The following is a 26,684-nucleotide window of genomic DNA, read 5'->3' as shown; positions in this document are numbered from 1 at the left end:
ATAATCAAATTTCTAAATTTAGGCTAATATAATCTTTATCAATCTTCATCAAATCCCATTATTCAAACATACTCTAACATTCTCCTTGAAGGTGGGAGATTATGAAATTTTGAGTTTGAAATAATTTGACAACGATCGGCAGGCGAGTTGGGCCTTTAATAACGATAGGCCGTGAATCTTCAAAACAAGGCCAACTATGGGCCAAGATAAAAGCCAACAAATGGCTAAAATGAGGCTAACTATAAGCCTTAAACGGGCTTGTATTTTAAACAATATCACAAAGACCAAAAGTATTGTGCCAACAAAGAGCCAAAAAGTGGTATGAGTCAACAACTGACCATCAATAGATCATATAATGTGATTGGGCCGACAAAGAGCCTAAAGAGTGACAACTTGGCCTCTTTTGTTAAGATATCAAAACAAGAAAGTGAAACACATGGATATAGAGTCACATTAATGGGATTAGAATTTTCATAAAATGGAGATAATCTATTTTATAGTTAAGATTAAATTTAATACTGTATATATTATCACATAATGTATATATTGTAATATTTTTTTTTTAAGTAATTATTTAAAATTTAAAATTACATACCATCATGTATATCATTAAATATAATAAAATAAAATGCATATTCCATTTGAAAAAAAAAAAAACTTATTAATCTTAATGATGGTAACATTTTTAATTTTTAAAATTTGTATACTTTGAAAAGGGCTACAAATACAATGGATCGATCAGATTTTAGAAGATTAAATATGGAAAATTTCGAAAAAACAAAACACTCTAACGTTTGGCTGGCCACGAGAAGCGAAACGACTACGTTTGGTTAGGCAACAATAGTTGGGTTTTTCTTCTCGTGGGATTTGTCGGAGCAACCAAACTGCGCAAAAGGTAATTTGATGGGGAAGCAGAGCGAGGCGTCGGCGATGGAAATCGACAACTCAAAGCCCAACGTTGCCGATCAAATCAGCCCCAAATTCTCAATCAACGGTTCGTTTTTCTCAATTCAAGAAAAGATTGAAACCTTACTTCTTGGTTACACACTCCCAAATTTGATTCATAGAAACTTAATCTGCCGCATTTCACCTACGTCAATATAATGCTCGACATTTTGTTACTTCGTTTTCTTTCGCCTAATATTCTCAGCAACCAAACGCATAGTGACATATCAGACAAATTCTGACTTCGAATCATATTTGTTCTCAGTGTTGCAGCTCTTGAAATCTGCTCAGATGCAGCATGGATTGCGGCATGGAGATTACACTCGTTATCGGTACATGCATTTAAGCTTCTTCTGATTTCAGGCATTTAGGGCTTTTTTTGCCAGTATTTTATAAATTTATTTAAGTACAAGTTGTGGCTATTCAATCTGGGTAAAGTTGGTGATTGGAATGAATCATTTTGGATTTACAGGAGGTATTGCACGGCTCGTTTGAGGAGATTGTGCAAATCACTCAAGTTCACCCATGGCCGTGGTAAATACACCCGAAGAGCCATAACTGAATCAACTGTGACTGAAGTTAGGTGTGTATATTGCTTATCATTTACATTGAATGGAATTAGTATGAAAGTTGCATGCTTCAAAATGCTTGCTTTTGAAAGTTTATTATTATTTTTCCCAAATCTCGTCTATTGGTTGTTGAGATGAGTAGAAGTCCCAGATGAGAACGAATCAAAGTTTTAGATACTGAGTTACAAACATTTGACTGAATTTAATATGGTTATTTGGCTTATTTTAAGTTGCTTGAGGGAGGGTTGGGGAGTCGGAACTTAAGGATGCTTAGTCATGCTCTTTTAGAGAAATGGTTTTGGTGCTTTGTGCATGAGAGAGGGGCATGGTGGAGAGTTGCTGTGGATGCTAAACATGGCAGGTTGTGGGGTGGATGGTGTTATTTTGAGCCCCCTTGGCCGTTTGGAGTGGGGTCATGGAAGAATATCAGGAGGGGGTGGGGGATGTTTTCTACTTATACTAGATTTAAGCTGGGAAACGGCTTAAAGAATAGATTCTCGTACGATGTGTTGTGTAGTGTGAGGCAAGCTTCTGGGAAGGATGCTTCAATAGCAATTCATTCGGAGCTTTCTAGTTGTTCCCCTAAGTGGAATGTTAGCTTCATTAGAGCGAGCTACTCACGACTGGGATGTGGATGTCTTTGCTACATTCTTCAATTTATTGTATTACCATGGAGTGAGATGGGAAAGAGAAGGCAAGCTTTGGTGGGTACCTTCAAAAAAAGCGGTGTTCATGGTGCTCCTACAAAGTCTTTGTCTGTAATGATGGCACTCATTTTCCCTGGAAGAGTATATGGCGGACCAAGGTTCCTTAGAGTGGCTTTTTTCGCTTGGTTGGTGGTCTTTCGGAAGATCCTTACCATGGACAACCTCGCCATGTCATTGTGGTCAATAGGTGTTATTTGAGCAAGAGGAATGGGGAGTCTTTGAACCATCTTCTACTCCATTGTAAGGTTGCTTGTGCCTTATGGAATGCTTTTTTCTGTCGCTTTGGGTTGTCCTTGGTTATGCCTAGTTAGGTAGTTGCCTGTTCACTTGCCAGTAAAATGGCGCCTTCTTGCCTTCTTTGGTGCTAGTGAAGGGAAATGAATGATCCAATATTCGAGGACCACGAGAGGATGTTAGAGGAGCTTAAGTTCTCTTTCTTTAATTCTCTTTATATTTGGACTGCTGTGTTTGTAGCTCCTTAGGAGATTAATTTTAATGATTTTCTTGTTCGTTTTTCTCCTTCTAGCTAGGCGTTTCTCTTGTATACTTTTTGTGTACCTCGACTGAGGTTTCGTTTTTAATGATATTTCAATTACTTATAAAAAAAATCAATGTAATGGGCGAATGGTGGTTGCTTGATCTGCTAATTTCAAACAACTATTTTTTATGTAGTCGAAGGTGGCATTCGCTTGCTTCGATGACATGTAAACTACTTTCGTTAGGATCGGGCTGCTGTAGATTGATTGTAGATGTCTTCTAGTTTTATGGCTCTATTAGTCCAGCATATAAACCTATTATAACAGTTGGAAAAAAAAAAAAAAAAAGGCTGGGAGCTCTCATTTTTTTTAAATAAATTTTTCCAAGTTTAACAGTTTACATTATTTGGATCCAAAATAGGTATCTTCATCTCGTTCTTTATACGGCAGAGAGAGCTTGGAGCCATGCCATGGAGAAGAGACAGCTTCCAGATGGTCCAAATGCACGTCAGCGCATCTATTTGATTGGTAGGATGAGGAAGGCTGTTAAATGGGCTACTCTGTTTTCTCAGTTGTGTGCAATCAAGGGAGATTCCAGAACATCATTAGAAGCTGAGGTCTGTCTGCAACATAGTTTTCATTGTCAAGTTTCTTTACAATGTTGCTTGTGAACAGCTAAAAGCTGAAAATCTCAATTTTCTTTTTCTTTTTCTTTTTTTTTTTGGGGGGGGGGGGGGGGGGGGGCTATTTTTTGAAAATGTCATGCGTAAGGGAGCATTGCATTATATGTGAGCCATACAGGAATTCAAAACTACATGCTGTCTATGTAACTCTCGTCTGTCTATCAATTCTTTACCATATTTTCTTGATCATCAAATTGCTGCCTAGTTGTTTTGGATTGTGAATGCTTTGGTACTTCTGTTTTATATATTGTGTTTTGAGAACTATGTTTCAGCTAATAAAGTGTTGGGTGACTTCTCCGATTTTCATTTTGCTAATTTTTTATTTTCAATATGTAGGCTTATGCCTCCTATATGAAAGGAAACTTGTTGTTTGAACAAGACCAGAACTGGGACACAGCATTGATGAATTTCAAAAGTGCCAGGTGCATCCTTGTCATTGTGAATATACCAACACATACTATTGCTAATTTGTTGTTAGAAACAAATTTGACTATCAATTTAATGTTGAGTTGAGCTTTGTCTTGGAAATCCCTTGAGATGTTCCTTTTTGGTCACTTCAAAACTTTATGCCCTCCCTATTCTTTTCTCGTGATGGATGTTTTGGCTGTTTAACTTTAGTAATAATCTTATAGGGCTGTTTATGAGGAACTTGGCAAATATGGAGACCTAGAGAATCAAGTTTTGTGTCGAGAGCGCGTTGAGGAGCTAGAGCCTAGTATTCGTTACTGCCTACACAAAGTTGGTGAATCAAATTTACAAGCCTCTGAACTTCTACACATCGGAGAGATGGAAGGTCCTGCCCTGGATCTTTTCAAAGCTAAATTGGAGGTGAGTTTTGTTATCTTAAAAAGGAAGCCATGAATGATGCATATTTGGTTCTTTCAATGTCTTCCAGGCAGTGACTTTTGGCTATAATCAAGTGTCTTGTTACCCATTTGAAAATTGATTCATTTTCAGGACGAATGGTACCTTATAGAACAGTTGATGAGGCTCAGTCTGATTATCAAGATGCTCTTGCACCCATGTAGCTATCATACCCTGTTATAAACTTCAAAATGTCTATATTTGCTATTAACCTAGTTATAAAACTTGGTTTAAGGAATCTTCTTAAATCTTGCGAGGTGGGGAGGCATATACCCTGGACCTAGTGGTCTTAGAGCTCCAACAATCTCTTAAAAATTTAATTTATCAACTACATTCAAAATAAATTTAATTTTGTTAGATTTATTGAGGGTAGACTGGTTTATGTTTACTGTGTTTTGGTTCATTTTCCCTGCATCCAATTGCAGTTAAAGATTCATCAGAAAACAGAAGCTTTCATGATTCTGATATGCAGAGTTCTGCCCACCATTAGTATACTGGTTGCTGTCGCTTTTTAGTGTGATCATAATGTGATTTATGAGTGTTTTCCCTGATTTTTGATTGATAAGTTGATCCACCATGCCTCTTTGTGAAAGTAGTTTGGATAATGTGTTCTAAGCTTCTTTCTTGGTCTTTCTAAAGCACTCCCAACCTCAGTTTTTCAGTGATCCCTTTTTTTTTTTTTTTTTTTTAAGTTAATAAAGGACTTGATGCATACACTTCTCTTTTCATGATTCAGAAAACTGAACTTAATACTCTAAGGAGGGGTTAGCTCAATTGGTTGGGGACCACACCTCACAAAGCGGAGGTTACTAGTTCAAATCTTCCCTTCCCCATTCACTCGGGGTCAACTACTTGTTCAAAAAAAAAAAAAAAAAACTGAAGTTAATAAATTATGTTAACTTGTTTTTAGAAGGAAATTATTTATAGTAACTTGTTATCAAAGACCTGGTTATTAAAGTGAAACCCTTAAGCTGCTTGCTTATGGGAAGTAACACCTAATTCAACCCCATCCACCTCATTTCAACCTGAGCAAGGGCCATGGTGATTTAACTTTTTGTGATAAACCGTTATTTGATATTAGTCTTTCTAAAATGGTATCTGTTTTATCCTGTTAATTCAAGTTGGAAGTACTGAGGATTTTTCCATTTCTTTTAGAGGCTTGTTTATTACACCGATCAAATTCACTGTCTTGATTTCAGGCTGTTATGGCAGAGGCAAGATCTCAACAAGCTGCTTCCATGACGGAGTTTCATTGGCTTGGTCACAGGTTTCCAATATCCAATGCAAAAACTCGGGTTGCCATTTTAAAAGGTTAGTGATAACAATTTAGAATGGTGCCATACTTTTGGAGTAAACAAATTTTGTTATTGTTATATGGTTTTCTCTTTTGGTCTCATCAAATTATTTATGCTTGCTCTCGTAGTCTCCCTTTATTGACTGGTAACTGATAAGTCTAGTTGATAATCTTTCTGAACAGGAGAGTCGAGCTGGATTCAGTGCTCAAATCGATGGTCATAACTAGTAATTCTAATACATTATTGCGCTACTAGTAATACACTGGAAATGTTGTTATTAGGCTCATGAGTGAAATGTATAGAACACCACCACAACCATATTGTCGCAGGTTATCTTAGCAGACATGCTGAAGGCCAATTTTCCGTTAAATAAAACATTGTCAATTGTAAGATTTAAATTTATTGAAAATTGTTTAGAAGTGATTAGTTTGGAAAAAGTTTATTGATGAGGAAATTTTTGTATGGGAGTTTGACAAGGTTGGATTTGGTAAAGTTGATAATTAACATGAACATGCTGATAGTTTTTTGAAAAGGAATTAGCATTACATGTTTTTATGCTTTTCATTATAGTAGGAGGTTTGGTTGAGTTCTTTGGTAATCTTCAGTTACAGAAATTGGCCTATAACAGGTTCTGTTGTAAGCCCTGATTAGGACACCCGATAGAAATTCAGTCATGCAGAATTCAGCTTGCTGTTTTTGAGTATCTCTGATTCATGTTGGTATGAAATCTGCAAAACCTTCCGGATGTTAATGGAACCTAAGACTAGCCTCTCATGTTTTCTCGTTATTCTTGCAGTTTGCCTGCATTCAATCACTTTTCTTCTTTGACTTAAACTGCGATAAGTCTTCTGACAGGTCTAGTCACAATTGGATACTTGTGGAGGATTGTATTTTACATGACCATCTTGTTTGTGAAAACTGTACCTTTTTCTCTTCCTTAACTGGTGCTTCTTGCAACTTTATGAAATGTGTGCAAAACACGGTTATATGCTGTGCGCTTTTTATTTCTTCCCTTAAAATTTGGTTTACTTTTATAGTTTAAACAGTCTCAAGTTTTGTGGTATCTGACAAACTTGTTCAGCTCAAGAATTGGAGAAAGAGTTACATGATCCAGCAGCAGATTCACTCCCAGCAGAGAAAAGACTAGCCATCTTTGACAAAATTTTTACTGCATATCATGAGGCCAGGAGCTGCATTCGTAGTGACTTGGTATGAAGAGTTGCTTAATAATGTCACTATTTTTGTCAGAAATTGAGGTCCATTTGTTTAATCGTTTTCACATGATTCTATCCTACTGTATATCTTTTGGATTGCTTCCCTGATGCACTGTATATTCTAGGCCAGTGCAGGTAATGCTGAAAACGTGAAAGATGACTTAAATGGTCTTGATAAAGCTGTTAGTGCTGTATTAGGACAAAGAACCATTGAGCGCAACCAGTTATTGGTTAGCATTGCAAAGAGTAAACTCTCTAGGCGTCGTGACGACAAAAATGAGAAAGTTACTAAACCTGAAGAGCTTGTTCGCTTATATGATCTCTTGTTACAGGTTAACTAGCTCTATTTATTTATTTTTTACATTTTTTACATTTTTTTTTTTCATATAATGATGCTTTAAAATGTACACCTGAAGTTGCTAGATGCTAGCCTCCAATTAATAGAAAACCTTGTGAATAATTGATGTTATATTTGGCAGAATACAGCTGATCTTTCAGACTTAGTCAATTCTGGAAGAGATAGAAAACCAGAAGAATTGGCGTTTTCTGAAGAGTGTGCACTCAAAAGTTTGTCCTTCCGAGCAGAAAGGTTTGCTTTCTCTGAGCTTTTTGTTTTACTTATTTGGGACATGCTTTATTTAGCTCAATTGCTGGTCCTGCAACTTTCTTGATGAATAACATTTTTATTGAAAGAAAAGGGCGAGGCCCTCGTACACATAAAGTATACAAAAGAGACAATCACCTTATAAGCTTTTTCAATTTAAAAAATTAACCAGATCTACAAGATTCGATGAATCGCTGGTCCTCCAACTATCTAAATGGTTGCACCTATGTCTTATTCAAATTTGAAATTGTTCTTTTCAATGCAATATTGTCTTAAGACAATAATCCCCGCCATCTTTCTCCTTGCTGTTGTAGGCCTTTTGAAAAATGAACTTTTTGTGGATGTAGTTGTAAGCCTTTGCTTTAACGGGTTTTTTTTAATTTATTAATTTTTATTGTGGCCTTTTCTTTCGAGCCATCCATATTAGCATCCTCATTACAGTTATGCTCTTCTGATGGACTTGTTTCTTAACCTCTCAACACTCTGTACCATATTAAAATATTTGCATTACAATTTTGGAGCATGTGATTTATTTATATGAAATGTAGACTTCATCCTTTTAAGTATGCATATAGATAAGGAAACCATTAGCTAGTCTAGATCCTTAAATTATCAGTTCTGAGCAGATTGAGAGCGATGCTTATGGTGTCTTGTTCTGAGTGTCATATTTTTGGTTTAGCACCGTTTGGCATTGTTAAGGTATTCATGTAATTTTGTATCTGTTGAATTTTGTTTTTCTGAAAGATTCAACTATAATATTCTTTTTTATGAACAACATTCATGATCTGTGTTCTTATTTGTGCCATTGTTTGCCTTATTCTGCCATCGGAGGGTCATATTCATTGATTATACTATTTAAAGCATGTTTGAGATTGCATTTGCGAAATAGAGTTTTTAAATCAAAAAGTGTTTTTTGGCAAAAGCTTCATTTTTAAGCTTTTGCCAAAAATGCGTTTTGGCCATTTTTGGTCCCTTAAAAATGCTTTCAATTTTTTTACCAAACGGGTACTTTTTCTTTAAACAGACTTTTTGAATGTTAAACATACTTTATGCCCCTCAAACGCACACCCAATCAAGCCCTTAGTGCAGTTAGCACTTTGAATGAATTGTATGTCTATTTATAATACCAAATTTATCGGTATGTCCTTTTCTTCTTTTACGTGTTGGAAGGTATGAAATCCTGTAATATTATTCTGCTGACAGTTTACTGTAATAAGGCTGTGCCTGATTCACGAACATACCTCAGATACACTTCTAATTGATTTTGGAAATTGTTTTTTTGGCTGTTCCCAGCTCAAATTAATTCATGGGCCTCTCATCCTCTTGGCAGGTGCTTCTACTTGGCAAAATCTTACAGCTTGGCTGGAAAGAGGGCGGAAGCCTATGCATTATACTCCCGTGCACGATCTCTTGCTGAGGATACCCTACAGAAATTCCAAACTTTGAATGAGAGTGATCAGGTTTGTGTATGTGTCTGGGTATCAATCTTTTTTGCACCGATTGAATGAAATGCTCGACATCCATACTGTTAAATGCAAATGCTGCCATCCACTTTGTTGTAACTTATTATTACGCTCTTCCACGTATGTCTCTGGGGTGGCTTTGCCCATTTGGTTTCCTCCTGGGCCTCTGCTCCTAGTTTACTTGTTCTGAAATTTTCAATCTTTCTGTTATTGACTCCTTATCTAATACCTCTATTTTTTTGTATAACAGATAATCAAAGAATTGAAGATGTTGTGTGACGAGTGCAGATCTAACAGTTGTATAGAGCATGCAAAAGGGATCATGGAGGAGGTGAAGGCTCCAGAGAATCTCTCAAAAAGAATCTCTAATATGTCATTAACAGTAGCTGACAAGAAGGTACTTTTAAGATTTTTTTTTTTAATTACTATTTTTCTCAGAAGATAACCAGACTTTTATGTAGAGGACCATTGGGAACAAAATTGCTGGCTCATTAGACTAATGGCTTTTCTCAGTTTATCATTTTTGTCAACTATATATGAGAACTGTATACTCGGTGTCTTCCATCTCAATGAGGAGGTTGTCTGTTTATAATCAGGCTTCTGAAGAAATCTTGATTTAAACTTGTATGCATTCATAAATCTGAGCCATTCTGACCAATGGTAACATGCCGAAGTTCTCTGTAATAACTATGTAATCCCTGTCATATGGTTTGCGCATATAATGGTCCATCTAGAGTTGTCGATGTGGCCTTTTCTTGGATGGTTACAGCAGTTGCTATTCTGGTGTCCTTATGCTTGAATGAACAATGGACCTTTGCACAAGAGTAGCATCCATGATTTTCAGTGACTTGTTAAAAGCAAGTTTAACTTTAGGTAATTAGTAATTGTTTATAACAATTGCGTGTGAACCATTTTTTGTGTGGATTATGGTGACGAATTTCTTTTAGCATCGAATGATTGTTTTGATGCTATTATTGTTTTCCTACACAAATGATACCCAAAGGACAGTAGGAATGCATTATTTAGAATAGTTTGCAATAGATGTATTTTTTTTTTTTTGATAAGTTAGTTTGCAATAGATGTATTATTTATATTCTTTGTGTGTTTGTGTAATAAACAGGACATACTTCAGTATATTTGAAATGCTTGTATAAGAAAACATTCTACTATGTGTTGGCCTGTATATTCTACCATAGGTGTGACATTCTGATTTCAATTTGTTTCAGCTGGAGAAATTCCTTCTTGAGAAACTGGACAGTTATGAGTCAGCAGTTGGTGATTCAAATGTCAAAGCTGTTTCGCGCATTGAAGTCTTCCCTCCTGCCTTCCAAGCAATCCCTCGCAATCCGATTGTTCTTGACCTTGCCTTCAATTATATCGATTTCCCATCTCTTGAGAATAGGATGAAGAAAGACAAGAAGGGCTTCATAAGTAGGCTATGGCGATGAATTATCGTTCGGTCCGGTTATACTAGATTCACATTTGAGGAATTCCTGCAACTGTATTTAAAGCCTTGACATGGATTGAGATTTTTTCCCCTGAATTTTGGAACATTGTGCAATGAAATTTTTGGGCTTTTTACTTTTTAAACTTAACAGAGTGGTTAACAAAAAAGACAGTAACTTCCTTTCATTAGTTTTGACTGCTGCGGAGAAAAAGAGAATAAGATTTGAAATATTATGAATTATCACTGTTGTATTGGCTGTAACTTCCTCACGCTTATGATGTCCTTTGAGCTCGCTTGTCTTGGGTTATAATTCATAGAAGTTCGATAGTTCACGCCATAAGATTACTATGCTTGCAGAGTTTATGACTTGGGATACAAATTTCTGTAAGTGAATTGCTTAGAATTTGCCTCACTTTGTAGAGAACATAGACCAGCCTAAAACGAAGCAAGCACAATAGGAAGTGGGGTCAAAAGCTTTAAGAGTTTAGTTTCAGAAGTGCTTTAAGAGATAATTTGTATCACAAAAGTTGTTTGTTCAAAATAAAATATGTACCGCATACTATTAATGGGTGACATCCTGCTTCACATTTCATCATTTCATCTACAGAGGGAGGCTATAATTACAAGAGGTAGAGATGGTTAGAATTCATGTTCAAGACCATATGTTGCAATGCCACGAGGTTTCTTCTGGAATCAGTTCCTGCGCTTGGGAGGTAGAGCATTTGGTTCCAAATGCCAAGAGCTTTCTGGAATGCCATATCTCCCAATTCCAGGCACTCGGAAAGCAGGGATTTGATGAGAGAAACTAAACATCTCTTTTTTGGAAACTACATGAATCAGCTTAAACTCATCAACTTGTTGCCTATGAAAGAAAGTTAGCCAACCCTTCACCTCTGTTAGCCTAGCTATTGTTATCACATCCCCCTCACTCAAATCTGACAGAATTTGGACAACCTGGCATTGGGAATTTTCATAATCAGAGCGCTTCCATTTGCTATTCCAGTTCTTGTACAAAGCCCAAACCTCACCTTTTAGCGGGTAAATTTCGTAGAGTGGCTGACCATTGTTTTTTTGGCTGTTGACTAAATAGGAGAACAGTGACATTTCAAGGTTGACACTAGTTCCACTGACCTCAAACATCCCAGATACAATGGGTAGCTTTTCTTTCTTCCAAGCAATCTCATGGTCAAAAGTGGGTAGAGCTTCTAAGAAAGTCACACATATTTGGCTTTCAGAAATCAAATTATCTATTCTAGTGTATTGCCTAGGCAAAAAATCTTTTCCACTGTACAGAGCCCATACCTGACCAATGGCAAAATCATTTGAAGACCAACTGGGCATCAAGAGTTGCTCCTCTGGATATGACTTCAAGGAAGGATGCCCTCCCAATGGATTATGGCTAAAAACACTAGCAGCATTCCAATTCTTTGGTGCTTTTGGGGATTCAATCTCATTAATCATAACTTCAGGTAAAGCCAATTGGTCAAGCTCAAACATCCCTTCAACAACTTTATCAATTTCTCCACCCTTAAACCTATATGCTGGGACATTATGAGAGAATATGTACAAATTTCTTGGAGGGATGTGGAAAGTGACAGAACTCCCTCCAATTGTTTGTCTCTCAAAAATGTTTTTGAAACCGTCTACCCTTACCAAACATGCACCATCTGAACCTAAATATTTTGAAAAATGTATGATTTCAACCAACTGAAATTTGCATCCTTCCACATAACTAGGATTATAGACCCACCCATCAAGGTTCCAATCCTTATACAGTGCCCAAATCTCACCTTCTCTTGGGTAAATTTCAAATTCTTCATCTGTCCCACCATGATCCCAAGAACATTTGTAGGATGGAACCATTGGCCAGCTCTCCTCACTATTCAACTCAGGATTCAATTCAAATGACCCACAAGCAACAGGTAAGCCTGCATCACACCATCTTTTCTCGCCAACACTAACAGGGATTGGCTTTAACCATTTAAGGAGAACTGCTCCTGCAGAATTGTGATCGACTCGAGCATACCGAAAGTTACTTAAATTTGCTCTATATTGAGCTGCCCATATCTGACCTGGCTTGAAATGCTCGGTTCTTCTACCATTCTCAAAGTTAAAGAAGTCCTGACAATGGCTTTTCTGTGCCAAAGCTATTGAAGAAAGAAATGATTTCTCCTGAAGATTTGTTGGTCGTGATGTTGTTGACGAATTTATACTGTCTATAGACATATCTATGTCTGCTCCAATCTTCCCTTTAGAATGCAAGTCAGCAGAAACCTTACTGAGTGGTTGTCGACAAATAATTCCACCATGTTGTTGGTCAAAGTCACAAAAATTTTGGAGTTTGAATTGCAGAGTTCCTATACCTTCTGAAAATATCGTAGCTGCCTTATCTTGATGGTATAAAGCTTTTACATTAACAGATGCATAATCTTCCATAGTTGCAGCCCTTTCCAAATCATACGCAGAACGCTTCTCAGGGTTAGATAGAATGGAAAATGCGTCTTCTACAAATTTCAGAGCCAAATGGGTGTCCGAGAACTTTTTCCTGATGGGTTGCAACAAGGCAAGGAGCCTCCGGTAACGATCTTTAACAGCAGAGAAACTAGATGAAGGTGGAAGCTGAAGAACCCAGTAGTAATCAATTCCTTGACCAGAAAACTTGTTACTGGCAGCAGATAGTATGTCACAGAGAGCCACCATTGAGCCAATGCCATCGATAGCTGGAAAAAGCTGCAGTGCTCTGAGTAATTTATCCCTCGCACCGCTATAGTCACTACTCATCATTTTTTGTTCAGCCTCTCCCTTTTCTTGAAGAGCCTTCACCTTATCTCGATCCAAGTAGTCTGGCATCCTCCAAATATCCCCAAATTTAGTGATTCCAAATGGGCCAAGTATTGATACTGCAATGAAAATCAATCTATAAACCCCAGAAAATAGAAAAAAAGAACATGGAATTTTATGGATCATTACAACTTGCAAGCTTACCACAGCATTACAAACTTTAAATCCCACACCAGGCTCCAAAGAATCAAACACAAAAATAAAATAAGAATAAGAACCAGCCTACAATGCCTGTCAGCAACCCCAATGAGCCCAACTTCAACGCAAAGGGTCCTCCTAAATCTAATCCTCCGCTTCCGTAAACAACCCACAGAAGGAAAAAGCATGAGGGTCACCCTGTAAATTGTAATGTTCTCCCAATACGAAAAGTAACAAAACGGTTGGATATATATAGGCAACAAACATATGAGCCCAGAGATAACCAAAAAGCAATTGAATCATAAAAAATAACTGCAAACAATGAAAAAGGAGGAATTTTTCTTATCCAAAACGCAACAATAGAACAGAGACCTTAAACTGAAGTGCAATGGACCAACAAAAAAAAAAAAAGTCCCATAAATAAGGAAAGAGAAAATACCCTGTTGCGACAAGAGGCGTGAATTGAATTCAGAATAGAAGCTACACCTTTCTGATCTTCAAGCTCTCGTCGTCTTTCTCGTCTCGCAAAGTAAAGTTAAGAGTACACAATTCCCAGCTGTCAGAACAAAGAATCAATGGTGGTACTCCGGAAATACCACGCCGGAAGCATTTGGTACAATTAATTCCAGTGGCGAACCACGCACCCCCACGTCATGGAAAGTATAGGTTAATACGAAATATAAATTAGATTTTATAGATTTAATGTTATATATGTTTTATCACATTATTTAAAATTTTTAAATTATATAACATTGTTAAATGTAATAATCTAACAATTTCACTGACAATCAACAAAATATATTGTAATCTGTCAACTTATGATATATGTCTCCTCCTATTTCTTACACATGTAGTGTTAAGAGTAGCATTGACTTGTCTTTTAGACGTATAAATTTAATAGCTTTAAATGTAAGAAAGAAGAAAGCATGACTCTTCTTTTCTTTCGGCTTTAAGAATTAGGAGTGGCAAAGACTGTCCTTTGTAATTTGTTTTTGTATTTTTTGTTTCTCCCTCTTTCCTTTTTCCGAAGTTGAATAGAAGAAAAAAAAAAAAATGTAAGAAAGAATACATAGAACTATTAAATGGACTATTATGACATTATATCGAATTGAGATCTCCTATAATTGAGGAGAAATTTGAGATTCTCCAATTATTAATTGTGACACTTCATTTTAAATCCAAAGATTTATAAAATCATTTAAACTTCGATAAAACAAAAGTCAGCCATTCCAAATGGAGAGAGAAGCATCTACACTTTGGGTTCAATGCCTTTTCCATTTTCATGTCGCATTGAAAATGGGTTGATGAAGTGAGATTAAAGGTTTAAGTTTCCTATTTTGTTAGGAGTGATCTTCATTGTCCACTTTATCGTAGTCATTGTCAATGCATGCTTTTCTGTTGTAAATCTCATATACAACAATCTAATCATTGGACCGCTTCACAAACTGTCGTTATTCTTTGACATTTTGGTAAAGAACAACGAGACCATATCATTTAGTTTTTATTTTTCACAATGTTTTAAATGTACTAGGGTTCTTGTTGGGTTCCTATCCCTTTCTTTTTAAAACAAAAATTTTCTTTAATACGGGTTACAAAACTGTTGTACATCTCTAGATCGAATTTTCACATGTTTTTGTAAATAATTATATTAAAAAAATGTGATTTTCACATGCTAATTAATAAATCATGTACTTCTCGGAAAAAAAAAATTATTCTTCCTTTTATTAATTTTTTATTATTAATGTTAATATTATGATATTGCCTTTAAAAAAAGAAAAGAAAAAGAGAGAGAGAAAGAGCGTGACAGTTGAAAAAGGGTGAAGAGAGAGAGAGAGAGAGAAGAAAAGAAAAAAAAAAAAAGGCGGGTGAGAATAATTTGGAGTGACAGCCATTAAAAATCGGTGTAGTTGAAATATGAACACCAAAAACGCCCTCCAAATGCGCTCACCTCCCACCTCCCTTTCTTTCTTTACATTTTAAATCCCCCACAAACCAATCCACTCCATTACTAAATGCCTTCTTCTCTTCCTGAACTCACCGGATTATAGATTGCCATTTCTCTGCAAACACAGATTTCTCATTTCCTCCAACATGCATTTCTCCAAACTCGACGATTCGCCTATGTTCCGCCAACAGGTTCTCTCTCTCTCTCTCTCTCTCTATATATATATATATATTTCCCTTGAATCTTACTTTTCACTAATTTTTAGGTGATTTTTCTTTTTCTTTCTCTTAGAATTTGGCTCTCTTTGCGATACTTGTCTAAATAACAAATACCCAGATGCGAAAAAAGTATGCGAGTTGATTCAACGCTCGTATGGTGCGGTTTTAGATGCTGCAATAGCCTTTTTTTGGTTAAATAAGTGGTTATTGGGATAATGTAATGAAGGAAGAAGGATGGTTTAATGGGGTTAACTTGTTTGTTGTAGCTTACCACACACAATGTAGCTTTTAGGCAAGAATTGCTTTATCCAAAGCCTTATGCTTCATTGTCATGCTTTTACACAATGTATTCCTCATGCAAAAATTGCTTCCCTATGTAAGAAAATGTGTAGTAGTGGGATGTTATGTTCCATATAGAAGGTTGCATGCGACCAACTAATGCTAAGCAGTGAAATAGAGGCGCACTTATTGCTTAAAAAGTATGGAGCCGGGCGACTCTGTGTTTTTAAGTTTCTCTAACTTTCCTTTTTTCTTTTGATATTGTTATGCATTGCATGTATCATGTGCGTCTGTGTTCTCCGTTTGTGCTAAAAGCTCTGAACTAACAGATTATTGTTTGGTGATGCAGACACAATGCTTGGAAGAAAGTGCAGATTTATTGAGGACAAGATGTTTAAAGTTTTACAAAGGGTGTCGAAAGTATACGTGGGTTTCAAAATTTAACTTTCGTCCCTTACTGCTCTACTAAACAAAATCAGAGTTTTTCCATAGGCCTCATGTTTTGAAAGATCTATATGCTTAACACTATTTAATTTTCAGAGAAGGGCTTGGAGAGGGATATGATATGGACATTGCTTTTGCAAGTTCGCTAGAAAATTTTGGAGGAGGGCATTACGATCCTCTTTTTGTTGCTTTGGGAGGTATGTCCTTTGATTTATTTTCTCACCTCGGACATGGCTATTCAACTAAAGTCTTTTTGTGGTGTGCCAACTTAAGGCAATAGTTCCTGAAGATATATATTAGCAGTTAATCAACATTAAAGATTGATTTCAGCCTATGTAAGCCATGCATTGCATTGCAGTGCTTGAGATTGGATATTTCATAGATTGAGCTAAGACTTGTGTTTGTGCTTCATACTTTTAGGCTAGTGAATGAGCTTACACTAGCCCTCGACAAGTGAGGCCAAGTTTGACTGGATTCTTCTATGGCTGGTTGTTATGTACCTTATTTCTATTTTTTTGTAGATACTGCTGGTTTTTCGACTGGTAAAACTACTTTTAAAATTCGCCAAGAAGCGTGGTACTTAGCTCATTATGTTTGTTTGCTGTTGATTCTGATAAATTCACATTGGTTTTCTTAGGCCCTGTTATGACAAAATTCACAATTGCTTTTAGAGAAATTGGGACATACAAGGAAGTTCTTCGGTCACAGGTAGTAACTCGTTGGCTTGTAATTACGATTGTTAGTGTGTTATTATCGCACTCCTAACCCCATTTCCGTACTGTCATCTTGCGTTGCTTTTTTACACATGCTATTTAGGTGTATGCCCAAAATTACCACTTGGACATTATTATGGAAGGATCTTGATGCCATTTATTGTTTATACCATCCTCCCTATCTCATAAATTTGTTAAAAATTATCCGTCTTAAATTGTTTACAGTATGGGTATTTCTTGTAATGGTAGGCAAGTGGAGCAAAAGTAATTTGACAAGCAGCACTTTTATGTCTGTTCCAGTTACCTTCCACCATCTTACTTATTTACGGTTCCTTGATATGCTTTTTGAGAAGCACATATTGCCAATGCAGAGATGCATTTACTAAGTAACATAGGACAGATTTAGAGAAATATATTTGTGTGTTTTATGGTGGGCTGTAGGGCTGAAAGTTGGGATTTTAGGGCAATGGTTTATAGAACAATATCTTTTGAGTTTGCATAAAGAATGTGGATTATAGTAGGGTTCGTATGAATAAGAGTTTGTAAAGATAGGGTTAAATGGTGAAGATGACTGTTTCTTGAAGTAAAAACTTGAAGGGATTGGATCAGGCCCACACATAATAATGTGTAAACAATATAAGATTATTAATAATAAACCCAAGGCCCATAATTAGCAATTATAGAATCATGAAAATACCCTTGTTTCTAAAAACCCCAAAGATAAAAGGAATTAAAATATTATTGACCTAATTAACTAAACATGGACACGTGCTCTTGGACCAAAAAGGTGCCTTGCTTGGTTTTGCTTGGTCTTAGGCTTCCAAAGAGGATGTTTCTTCCATAACCAAGCAATGGTTGCTCCATCACAATGTCTCAGTATATCAGAAATAGAGGCAATATTCAATTGTTATTTACAGATGATTTCTCTGTATATTTTCTGACTACAAAAGCTTATAGGATCATAGCCATGTGGTCATGTGGATGTGGTGATCTTAGACATGTACTGCTTGCTATTTTTATTTTTTATTTTTCTATAGGATATAGGGAATATGATAGTGCTTCAATGACCATCTTTAATTGGCTTTGACAGGTAGAGCACATGCTAAATGATCGGTTAGTAAACTTTGTCAATGATGACCTCCATGATGTCAAGGTATAATTTGTTTACAATACATGCTGTATAGAATAATGACATATTTGATCAACTTAACATATTGCTTACACAAGTCCCCCCCTCCCCCCTCGCCCCTTTCTTGAAGAACTGATTCTCTAATCCCACCCTTCCCATTGAGATGCCATGCTTCCACTGGTTTGCTGTAATAGCATACTTGGAAGATTTATAGATTTAAAAGAAGAAAAAAATGTATCTGTTGCATCCATTTGATAGACCATAGGAGACGAGAGCCAAAGCTGATGCCTGAATGGCATCCTTGGTAGTTGTGTCTTGTGTTTCAAGTCAGTGGACACTGCCAATTGACTAAAAAATTTCCCCATCTTTTTTCTTCTTGATTTCTTGGTCATTTGATAGTTTTCCATGACATCTCATCATGTTTTTTAGACTAAGTAGTCATGTTTTGCCTACTAATATGTCACTCTCTTAATGACTAGCTTACACACAATAACCAACAAACTCTGGGATGGTCTTATACTTGAGTGTGGCATTCTCAAACTTGACTTTCATCAGGACAGTGGGTAACCTGTGATATTGAAGTGTGAGAGGCAACAAAAATTGTGCATTTATGCAATGTGGCTAAATTTTTTCCACGAGACAACACTTGGAAAATTTTATTTGTTTGTGTGTGCTTCTATGTGCATGTGTGTATATTCATTCCTTGGTTTTCAGATTACCCGGTGTTGGTTCAACAGCTTGTTTTCATTGTCCACCCATTGAAGTAGCCTTCTCTTATCTGCATTACATGTCTGAGCAAATTCAATTTTTCATTTTGCAATAACTAATCTTATATTCATGCAGGAAGCCCGAAAGCGTTTTGACAAGGCTTCCCTTACATATGATCAGGTGGGTTTCATTTCTGAAAAGTTCACAATAATATTAGAAAAGTTTCACAATATTAGAAGTATATTCTTGACTATTTCTTCTTAAACTCAATAATTCTTGTCCTTCAATTTATCTTTACTTTCATTAAAGATGTGATGTCTGGTGCCTTTTTACCCTTCATAATAGAGTTGCTTCTCTTCAAATTTTCATCTTTTTTATGCAAAGTGGTTTCGTAACTGTGATTATCTAAAGTGGTCATTTTTTAGGAATCACTGTATTCTTTGTTCATTTTTTAGTTGAACTTGTTATAGAAAAACTAAAAATGTGAATTGATGTCTTGAATAGCTTGGTATACATTTTGACATCTCAAGCCACTATAAAGACCCCTGAATATTGAATATGTCACTCAGTGGAGATATGGAGATATTTACATACAATTGATTTTTGAGACTCAGTTTACGAGGGAACAAAAACCACTATTTACAAACCAGTATTAAAAATGGAGAAGGAATTGCTAGAAAAGGACCCAACTCTTGTTTGATATATATTAAATGCTCAACTCTTTTACAGGTTACTTTCCTCACAGGAAGTAGAATGACTTGATCCCTAAGTTAATTCCCGTCTTGCTAAATGGATAAAAAAAATTTCTCAACATCTGAATGAGGTTCAATTGAGAGTTGCAGAAGGTGTTCTAAATAAATTTGAGGGCTGACATGTACGGAGAATTATATGAAGCTGATGCTGTTGAATTCAAACTTGTATCACTTAATTGTAGATATAATGCCAATTCTCATCTGTGCCACAGGCACGCGAGAAGTTTCTGTCATTGAGGAAGAGCACTAGGATGGATATTGCTGCAGGCATAGAGGAGGTATATCCAACATTATTCTATCTCTGACTTATATAACTGTTCCTTCTGGTGCATATATTGATCAGATAATTTGCTATGGGTAACCATTATCTTCAAATCTAATTTGGTAGAGAGACATTCCAGGAATCGCGTGTTGCAAGATCTTCATTTGAGCAAGCCCGCTTCAATCTGGTAACTTATTTTTCGCAAGGTTATTTTGATTTGAACATAGTTGCAATACAGCAGTTAGGCTTACTAATATAGCATACTCCATGCCCAGGTCAGTGTCCTTTCCAATGTTGAGGCCAAAAAGAGGTTTGAGTTTTTGGAGTCTATTAGTGGTGTGATGGATGCTCACCTTCGATACTTCAAACAGGTCTGTAAGACGATTATATGATACCAACTGATTTATCCTGTCTGAGTGAAAAAAATAATAATTTATGCTGCTTCTTTTTTTCTTTTTTCTTTTTTTTCCTTGCAGGGATTCGAGCTATTGCAGCAGATGGAGCCTTTTATTAATCAGGTTCTTTTATCAATAATATTTTCTCTATAAATTGAGAGTAAATGTGGATTATCTGGAATAATATACCCAGCTTTGTTCATAAGTTAAAATTTTCAAGAAAAGAATCAAGTAGCTACTACAACAGACATCTCACCCCTCCTGTGGTTGACAATTCTAGCTTAGAATCATTTGTACAGCTCATCTTCCTCACAAATCACACAAATGCACTCCCATGAAGCTTAAATCAAAAAATGGATATTAATTTTTTTTTTAGAATTAGATCTCTTCATCTATTTTGCTGGACAGACTCTTGACGTGACACTATGCTTTTGGTACATAACTTATCTGAGGTGGTGGCAACTTGGTATGCGGAAGGCTGTTGAAGCATCTTTCTTTAGGACCAAATGCCTAAAAGAAAATTCCAATACAGAAACCCATTAAGGAGATGGAATTTCTTCCTCTAAATATTAGAGTCTTAGGTGTCTCCTGCATTCTTCTCTTTCTACAATTCCTGACAAACAGCCAAAGGTTTTGAGCTTTGAAAATCTTGCCTTTAAGACCAAAAAACCTTGTTTGTGCAATCTTAAGGAAAAATCATTAAGTGAACTTGTCAAAAAAAAAAGAAAAAAATCAGCCAAGCATTCTTCTTATGGCTAGATTTAATCTCCAGGTCCTGCCATCTTTCTCCTTTGCTTTATAACGGATAACAGCAAGATGCTTAAAAAACTAATAGAAGTAGATGATTCAATAGTTCGTGAAGCTTTATAATGTGAAAGATCTATGGGGTGCACTCAAGCCTTATAGTTGATAGCGAGCCACCATAGTAATAAGTGGTAGCATTGCCAACAAGAGGTCCTCCACGTGGTCTTGAAAATACACTGCCATGATTTCTTCAATTTGAAAGAGTTTTCAGATGCCACTTTTTATGAGGTAATGATTGGTATAGGACAAATCTCGACATTGACAGGAGAACACCTTCTCCAGCTTCACAAGATAATATTAAACTCTCCCTTTACCCTTTATCTCCAACCTCTCAGTCACAATATCAGCCACATGCATTAGGAATAAATGATGGTAGTCTCTTATTAGTGGCCGGGATTTGTTTTCATGGTTGACTAGCAGCAACAAAGTTCTGTTCCAGGGTTTCTATGTTTTGTTTCTGTTAAATTTTATTGGTTTTTTTTAATGGAAAAATGTCAAAGTTCAGTTCTGTTGTGTCACAGGTTTTGGCTTATGCACAACAGTCAAGAGAAAGCTCTAACTATGAGCAGGAATCTCTCAGTGAAAGGATGCGGGACTACAAAAGGCAGATTGATCGACAATCTAGGCAGTCCTTGAATGTCTATCATGGTGCTTCTAATGGAGATGGTATGCAACCTTTCACTAGGACATCACATAAAGTGATTGACAGTGTGATGCAGTCTGCTGCACAAGGAAAGGTATTTTCTGACATGATGTTTATTACTTCTCTTCTACATGCTTTTGTACTCTGTGTTCTGCATCTCTGTAGCTAAAGAGTACAAATTTTCAGGTTCAGACGATTCGACAAGGATATCTTTCAAAACGATCCTCCAACTTGAGGGGTGACTGGAAAAGAAGGTTTTTTGTTCTTGATAGTCGAGGGATGCTGTATTACTATCGCAAACCATGGAACTCGTCATCTGTAAGCCACTGCCCGGAAGATAACTTATCATGGTTTGAACTTGATATGCTTCTCTTCTCATCTTCCTTACAGCTTATTAAATGTTTCAGTCTGGGAGTCCAACTTCTGCACATAGGAATAGTTCATCTGAAGGTGGTTCTGGGCTTCTAAGTCGGTGGCTTTCTGGTCACTACCATGGTGGTATGCAAGATGAAAAGTCTGTTGCACGTCACACTGTGAACCTGCTGACATCAACAATTAAGGTAGATGCAGAGCAGTCAGATTTAAGGTTCTGCTTCAGGATTATTTCACCATCAAAGAACTACACTCTGCAGGTACTTTTCCTAAAATTCATTTTTAACATATTATTAGTGTTTTCATTTTTTAATCCGATGGTACTAATATAATCTTACCTTAAGTCTTGCTTAACTCATTGGGCAGTGAGTTTCTTTCTTTTCTTTTCTTCTTCTTCTTTTTTTTTTTTTTTACCATTTATTTGCTTGGCAATGCAGGCAGAGAATGCACTGGATCAAAAGGACTGGATTGAAAAAATAAATGGAGTAATTGCTTCCTTATTGAGTTCCCAGGTGCCTGAGAAGGTAAATATTATGATTTTGCAAACATTTGCGTTTCTATAGTCATTATAATGATTATAAACCAATTATATGTTAGGGTTTGTCTACTTGGCCTTTGGGAATGGATGATCATTGCTCCGCCAGTGAGAGTGATTCATTAGAAAGTTCTGATTTAGATCGGACAGCTACTGTGGGGAATACATCTAAGAAATTCCCCTGTAATAATCATTTACGTGAATCCAGAAGTTTTCAAAATCATAAGAACATTATGAGAAATGGGAAGCCAATTGATGTGCTCAGAAGGGTGCGCGGGAATGACAAATGTGCCGATTGTGGTGCGCCTGAACCAGATTGGGCATCCTTAAACCTTGGTATTCTCATATGCATTGAATGTTCTGGTGTTCATCGTAATCTTGGTGTACACATATCAAAGGTAAGTTGTCCAGGCTTGCATTGAGAACGTTACCTCATTTAATGTTGCAAGATTATTGGTCATGCTCAATGCAGTGGTTCTAAATTGAAGCTTGAGGTTAGGTAGTATGAACCTTTATGTGTGGGTCAAAATCTAATTCTAAAATTTATTTTATTAAACACACAGGAGGATCCTGCATCCTGCAGTGGAAAATGGCAGGACTGATTAGGGTTGGGAAAAACATTGGGGCTTTTGTGGCTTTATATTGAAGTTCTATGTCTGGTTTAGTTCACAGTGAATAAATATAGGTTTGAAAAACAAAAAAGAAAGGACAATAGATTGAAAGAGGCAAATTAGAATAAAAATGAAAGAGAGCATCCAATCCAAACTAAACTTATAATCTGTGAATCTCAAATAATCTCCCATACCCTTCAATGAGAGAATTTCACCAAAAACTTGAACGATATTAAATCTCAGGCCTATGATAAAATATATCATAACTGTTGTTTTGATATAGCTATATGAAACCAAAAGGACAAAAGTACACTAATTTTTTTACTGCTGCAGTAGCATAACAATTAAAGACCTGAAGGACTACCATGGGCTCACTTTCACTGACTGAAATGTTTCCGTAATTTTTGTTGGACCCAGAGGCCTTGTCCTGGGCTTCTAAATTGGATATTTTTTCCTATCTAGGTAATTTGTGGCTCTGGCTCCAGCATCTTCGTATGAACAAATGAACTAATAAAAAAAAAACTTATAAATATGGTAGGCCATGCATATTTCAAGCTTGAGAGTATCATTCCTGACCAAATCTTAGTGTAACTAAATAATTCAGGGCAAGTAATTTTGAAGGAGTTGATCTTAGCTTTTTTTTTTTGTCAGGCTTCATCTCAATTGTGTCTTATACATATCTGCATTAATGATGTCATGCTTTCTTCCATCCGATCATTTGAAGCTCTTGCGGATTATTATTTTTTGCAGGTAAGATCATTGACACTTGATGTAAAAGTCTGGGACCCTTCTGTCTTAAATTTGTTCATGTCACTGGGCAATATGTATGTAAACTCAATTTGGGAGGAATTATTGCATTCAAAAAGTACTTTTCAGGCTGATGAAATGCGTAAAGGGTAAGTAATGCGTGACTTGATTCAACCAAAACGAATTTGTTTGTATGTTAATATGTTGCTAGTTCTTTTCATGTAGCATTTCCAAGTCTGATAGAAAGGACCTGTTTCTTCTGAGAAAACCCAGACATGATGATCCTATTTCAGTAAAAGAGAAATTCATTCACACAAAGGTAATCTTCTGACGAATTCAGTTGTTCAGCCTATATGCTGTTAAAAATGGCACATGGCTAGTTACTTTTTGCAGAGCTGCTTAAGTTAGAGAAATATAGTTATATTCCATCATAATAGCTTATAGGTTTAAACTTCTATAGTAGTCTCATCGAAGCAATGGCAAGGTGATTCCTGATTAAGTGACCCTCCGTATTGTTCACACCGAAGAGGACATTTATATCTAAAAGGAATTACATATGAGATCTTTAAAAGAGACAGAATTTGGAACATCAAGTTGATCATGGATTTGTCCTGATGCCGAACCTTGTGAGATGACTAATTTTCTTGTCTATCCCTTGCATAGCATTTGCATACGAGTGTTATTAGCAAGCTTACACACTTGCCTTAGGCCCTGTCATGGGCCCACTGCTGGAATGTGGTTTAAGTCTTCAGTACACCAATATATCTGTCTTTTGCTTGTGGCAAGAGTAGATCTAGGATAAGTAGATAGGAAAAACAAGCTAGCTATAAGCCAAAAGAAGAAGAAACTTGAGAAAAAATCTTGGAAGTACTCTTTTCCCTTCATGTTTCTCCTTGAAGAGAGTTTTTCCACTTCTTGAAGAGCAAACTTGCTTCAAAGAAAACAACATTGATAATGCTCTTAGAGGTGATGAATCACCAGGTGGCCCCTTTAGGGACTGTGCTTGACCAGTTGGGCTCCAAGGCAGGCATACGAGGGGCTATTCAGGTGCTAAGTCCTTTTGGAGTCTCTACCAGGCCTTTGGACCCAAGGCAGGGCCATGTAGTCCACCTGAGGGCTAAGCAGTGCCTTTGGGGTCTCTGCCCTGTGTGTCAAGTGTGGTTCTAGTGCCCTGATAAAAAGGTACTTCATTTGTTGTATTATTCTTTGTTTCAGTTTTTAAACTTTTCCCCGCAAGCTTCTGTGTTGCTCAAGGAAAGTTAAGAGACTGTGCTTGTAACTTGGTTTTAACACATTCAGGGTGTAATTGAGGAATAAATGTGGATGTTATTTCTATGCTATTATCAGTACCAAAAGAGTTATCAGTAATATCTGTCTACAAAGGTCATGGTTGACGCCGACACTAATTTGACTTCTAAATTCTAATCCATCCTTGTTTTTTTCTTTTCTTTTTACTGTTTACTCAAGATAAATCCAGCATTAAGATGCTGTTTTCACTTATTTCTTCGTTCATCTTTAATTTTTTTCTTCCTCTGTGAATTAGAATTTTAATTATAGAGATGGATTACACCCACAACTATCATCTGGTGTGCATATATATTCATGGTTAATGTGCATATTAATATTCTGTAACTTGTGATGTTTAATTATGGTGTGCTCTCTAATAATGTTCACTATTGGGTAGAAAAACTTTTGTATGGTAATAGCCTGATAGGTTTTGTCATTTGAGAAGTATAATTGATGTATCCTGTATTGCAGTATGCAGAGAAGGCTTTTGTTCGCAAGATTAAGGACAATCAGCACCTCCTTTCAGTGGCAGAACAGGTGTGGGGATGTGTCCGTGCTAATGACAAGAAAGCAGTTTACCATCATATAGTCAGTTCGGAAGCAGATGTCAATGCCATTCATGGGCAAGCATTACTTGGTACGTCAATAACTCTGGCCGAAGTAATGCATTTGGAAGAGCAGGAAAGCTTTTACCATGAATTTGATTTGCTTTGCAGGTAACTCTTCGGACAAACCCTCCTCAAGTAATACGAATTCAAAACGTAAAAGTGAAGATCATCAGCTCACGGAGAGACTAGAGGACTGTTATCTGCTGCACCTGGCCTGCCAAACTGGTGATATTGGCATGGTGGAATTACTATTACAGTATGGTGCAGACATAAATGCTTCTGATTTGAGAGGTCGGACACCCCTGCATTATTGTATCATAAATGGCAGATCTGCAATTGTAAAAATGCTTCTTACAAGGTAATTCTTAGTTTTCTACTTGGTAGTTGGTGCAATTGCTGGTCTGTTCCAACTTCCACTATTGACATCAAACTTTTTATGTCTACAATATTAATATCATCTGCAGGGGAGCAGACCCGCGAGCCGTAGACAGAGAGGGTAATACTCCTCCAAAGCTTGTATCAGAATCAAACTTCAGCGATGATGTCCTTGCTCTCTTAACAACAGAGAAATAGATTGCAATGATAATTAGTAAGAGTAAAATTCTACATAAAACTGAGAAATGATTCCCTCTAGAGGGAAGGACCAAAGTTGTCGAGTTGTCAAGTTGGCTTCCTAGGTCATGCGTCTTTTCCCTTTCACTTTACACGTGTATATTAATTAATCTAGTAGAGAGTGATTGCTTTTGTAAATAAGCACAATTTTTGTAATATGTGCTATAGGAAGGAAGCGGAGCTTCAGTTGAATCATGTAAGATTCTTTTCTTTCTTATATTTGGGAATTTGATTGTAATGGAAATGATGGGAGTTTTGTAAAATGAAATTGGTGTTCGTTCGGATATATCTCTTTCCTTTGGGAGCCACTGAAAATATCATTAAATAATGATCGACCACGTTGATTGCCTGATTGGGTAGTAGAAGATGAATCA

The 26,684-nt window shown here is 36.5% G+C and overlaps 3 protein-coding genes across 3 annotated transcripts; 2 read left to right on the top strand and 1 right to left on the bottom strand.

The window, feature by feature from the left end:
- Window positions 1–812: 812 nt before the first annotated feature.
- Window positions 813–10,401, top strand: LOC132175459 (signal recognition particle-related / SRP-like protein). The gene is made up of 13 exons (XM_059587412.2): window positions 813–994; window positions 1,211–1,277; window positions 1,418–1,528; window positions 3,119–3,314; window positions 3,717–3,802; window positions 4,013–4,208; window positions 5,444–5,555; window positions 6,621–6,748; window positions 6,879–7,085; window positions 7,233–7,342; window positions 8,688–8,817; window positions 9,071–9,217; window positions 10,047–10,401. Exons 1-13 carry the CDS (start codon window positions 904–906, stop codon window positions 10,266–10,268), a joined length of 1,803 nt encoding a protein of 600 aa, XP_059443395.1. The 5' UTR covers window positions 813–903; the 3' UTR covers window positions 10,269–10,401.
- Window positions 10,402–10,809: 408 nt separating this feature from the next.
- On the bottom strand, window positions 10,810–13,843 carry LOC132175822 (uncharacterized). Its single transcript, XM_059587882.2, has 2 exons — window positions 13,686–13,843; window positions 10,810–13,167 (listed from the first exon to the last, which is right to left on the bottom strand). The coding sequence occupies exon 2, from the start codon at window positions 13,115–13,117 to the stop codon at window positions 10,961–10,963; it is 2,157 nt and encodes a 718-aa protein (XP_059443865.2). The 5' UTR covers window positions 13,118–13,167; window positions 13,686–13,843; the 3' UTR covers window positions 10,810–10,960.
- Window positions 13,844–15,139: 1,296 nt separating this feature from the next.
- On the top strand, window positions 15,140–26,594 carry AGD1 (ARF-GAP domain 1). The gene is given in 21 exon segments (XM_088514264.1): window positions 15,140–15,382; window positions 16,038–16,114; window positions 16,229–16,329; window positions 16,770–16,840; window positions 17,936–17,998; window positions 18,818–18,862; window positions 19,647–19,712; window positions 19,836–19,883; window positions 19,972–20,067; window positions 20,173–20,214; window positions 21,417–21,632; window positions 21,725–21,856; window positions 21,946–22,170; window positions 22,348–22,434; window positions 22,508–22,843; window positions 23,807–23,952; window positions 24,029–24,122; window positions 25,562–25,795; window positions 25,797–26,056; window positions 26,163–26,259; window positions 26,262–26,594. Coding segments are annotated over 21 exon segments (2,508 nt in total). The 5' UTR covers window positions 15,140–15,337; the 3' UTR covers window positions 26,289–26,594.
- Window positions 26,595–26,684: the final 90 nt, after the last annotated feature.

The sequence above is a fragment of the Corylus avellana genome, chromosome 3 (genome assembly GCF_965113065.1).
Source record: "Corylus avellana chromosome 3, dhCorAvel1.hap1.2, whole genome shotgun sequence".
Classification (NCBI taxonomy): Eukaryota; Viridiplantae; Streptophyta; class Magnoliopsida; order Fagales; family Betulaceae; genus Corylus; species Corylus avellana.
The sequence above is the reverse complement of the archived record's forward strand: the minus strand, read 5'-3'. Positions and strand labels throughout refer to the sequence as shown.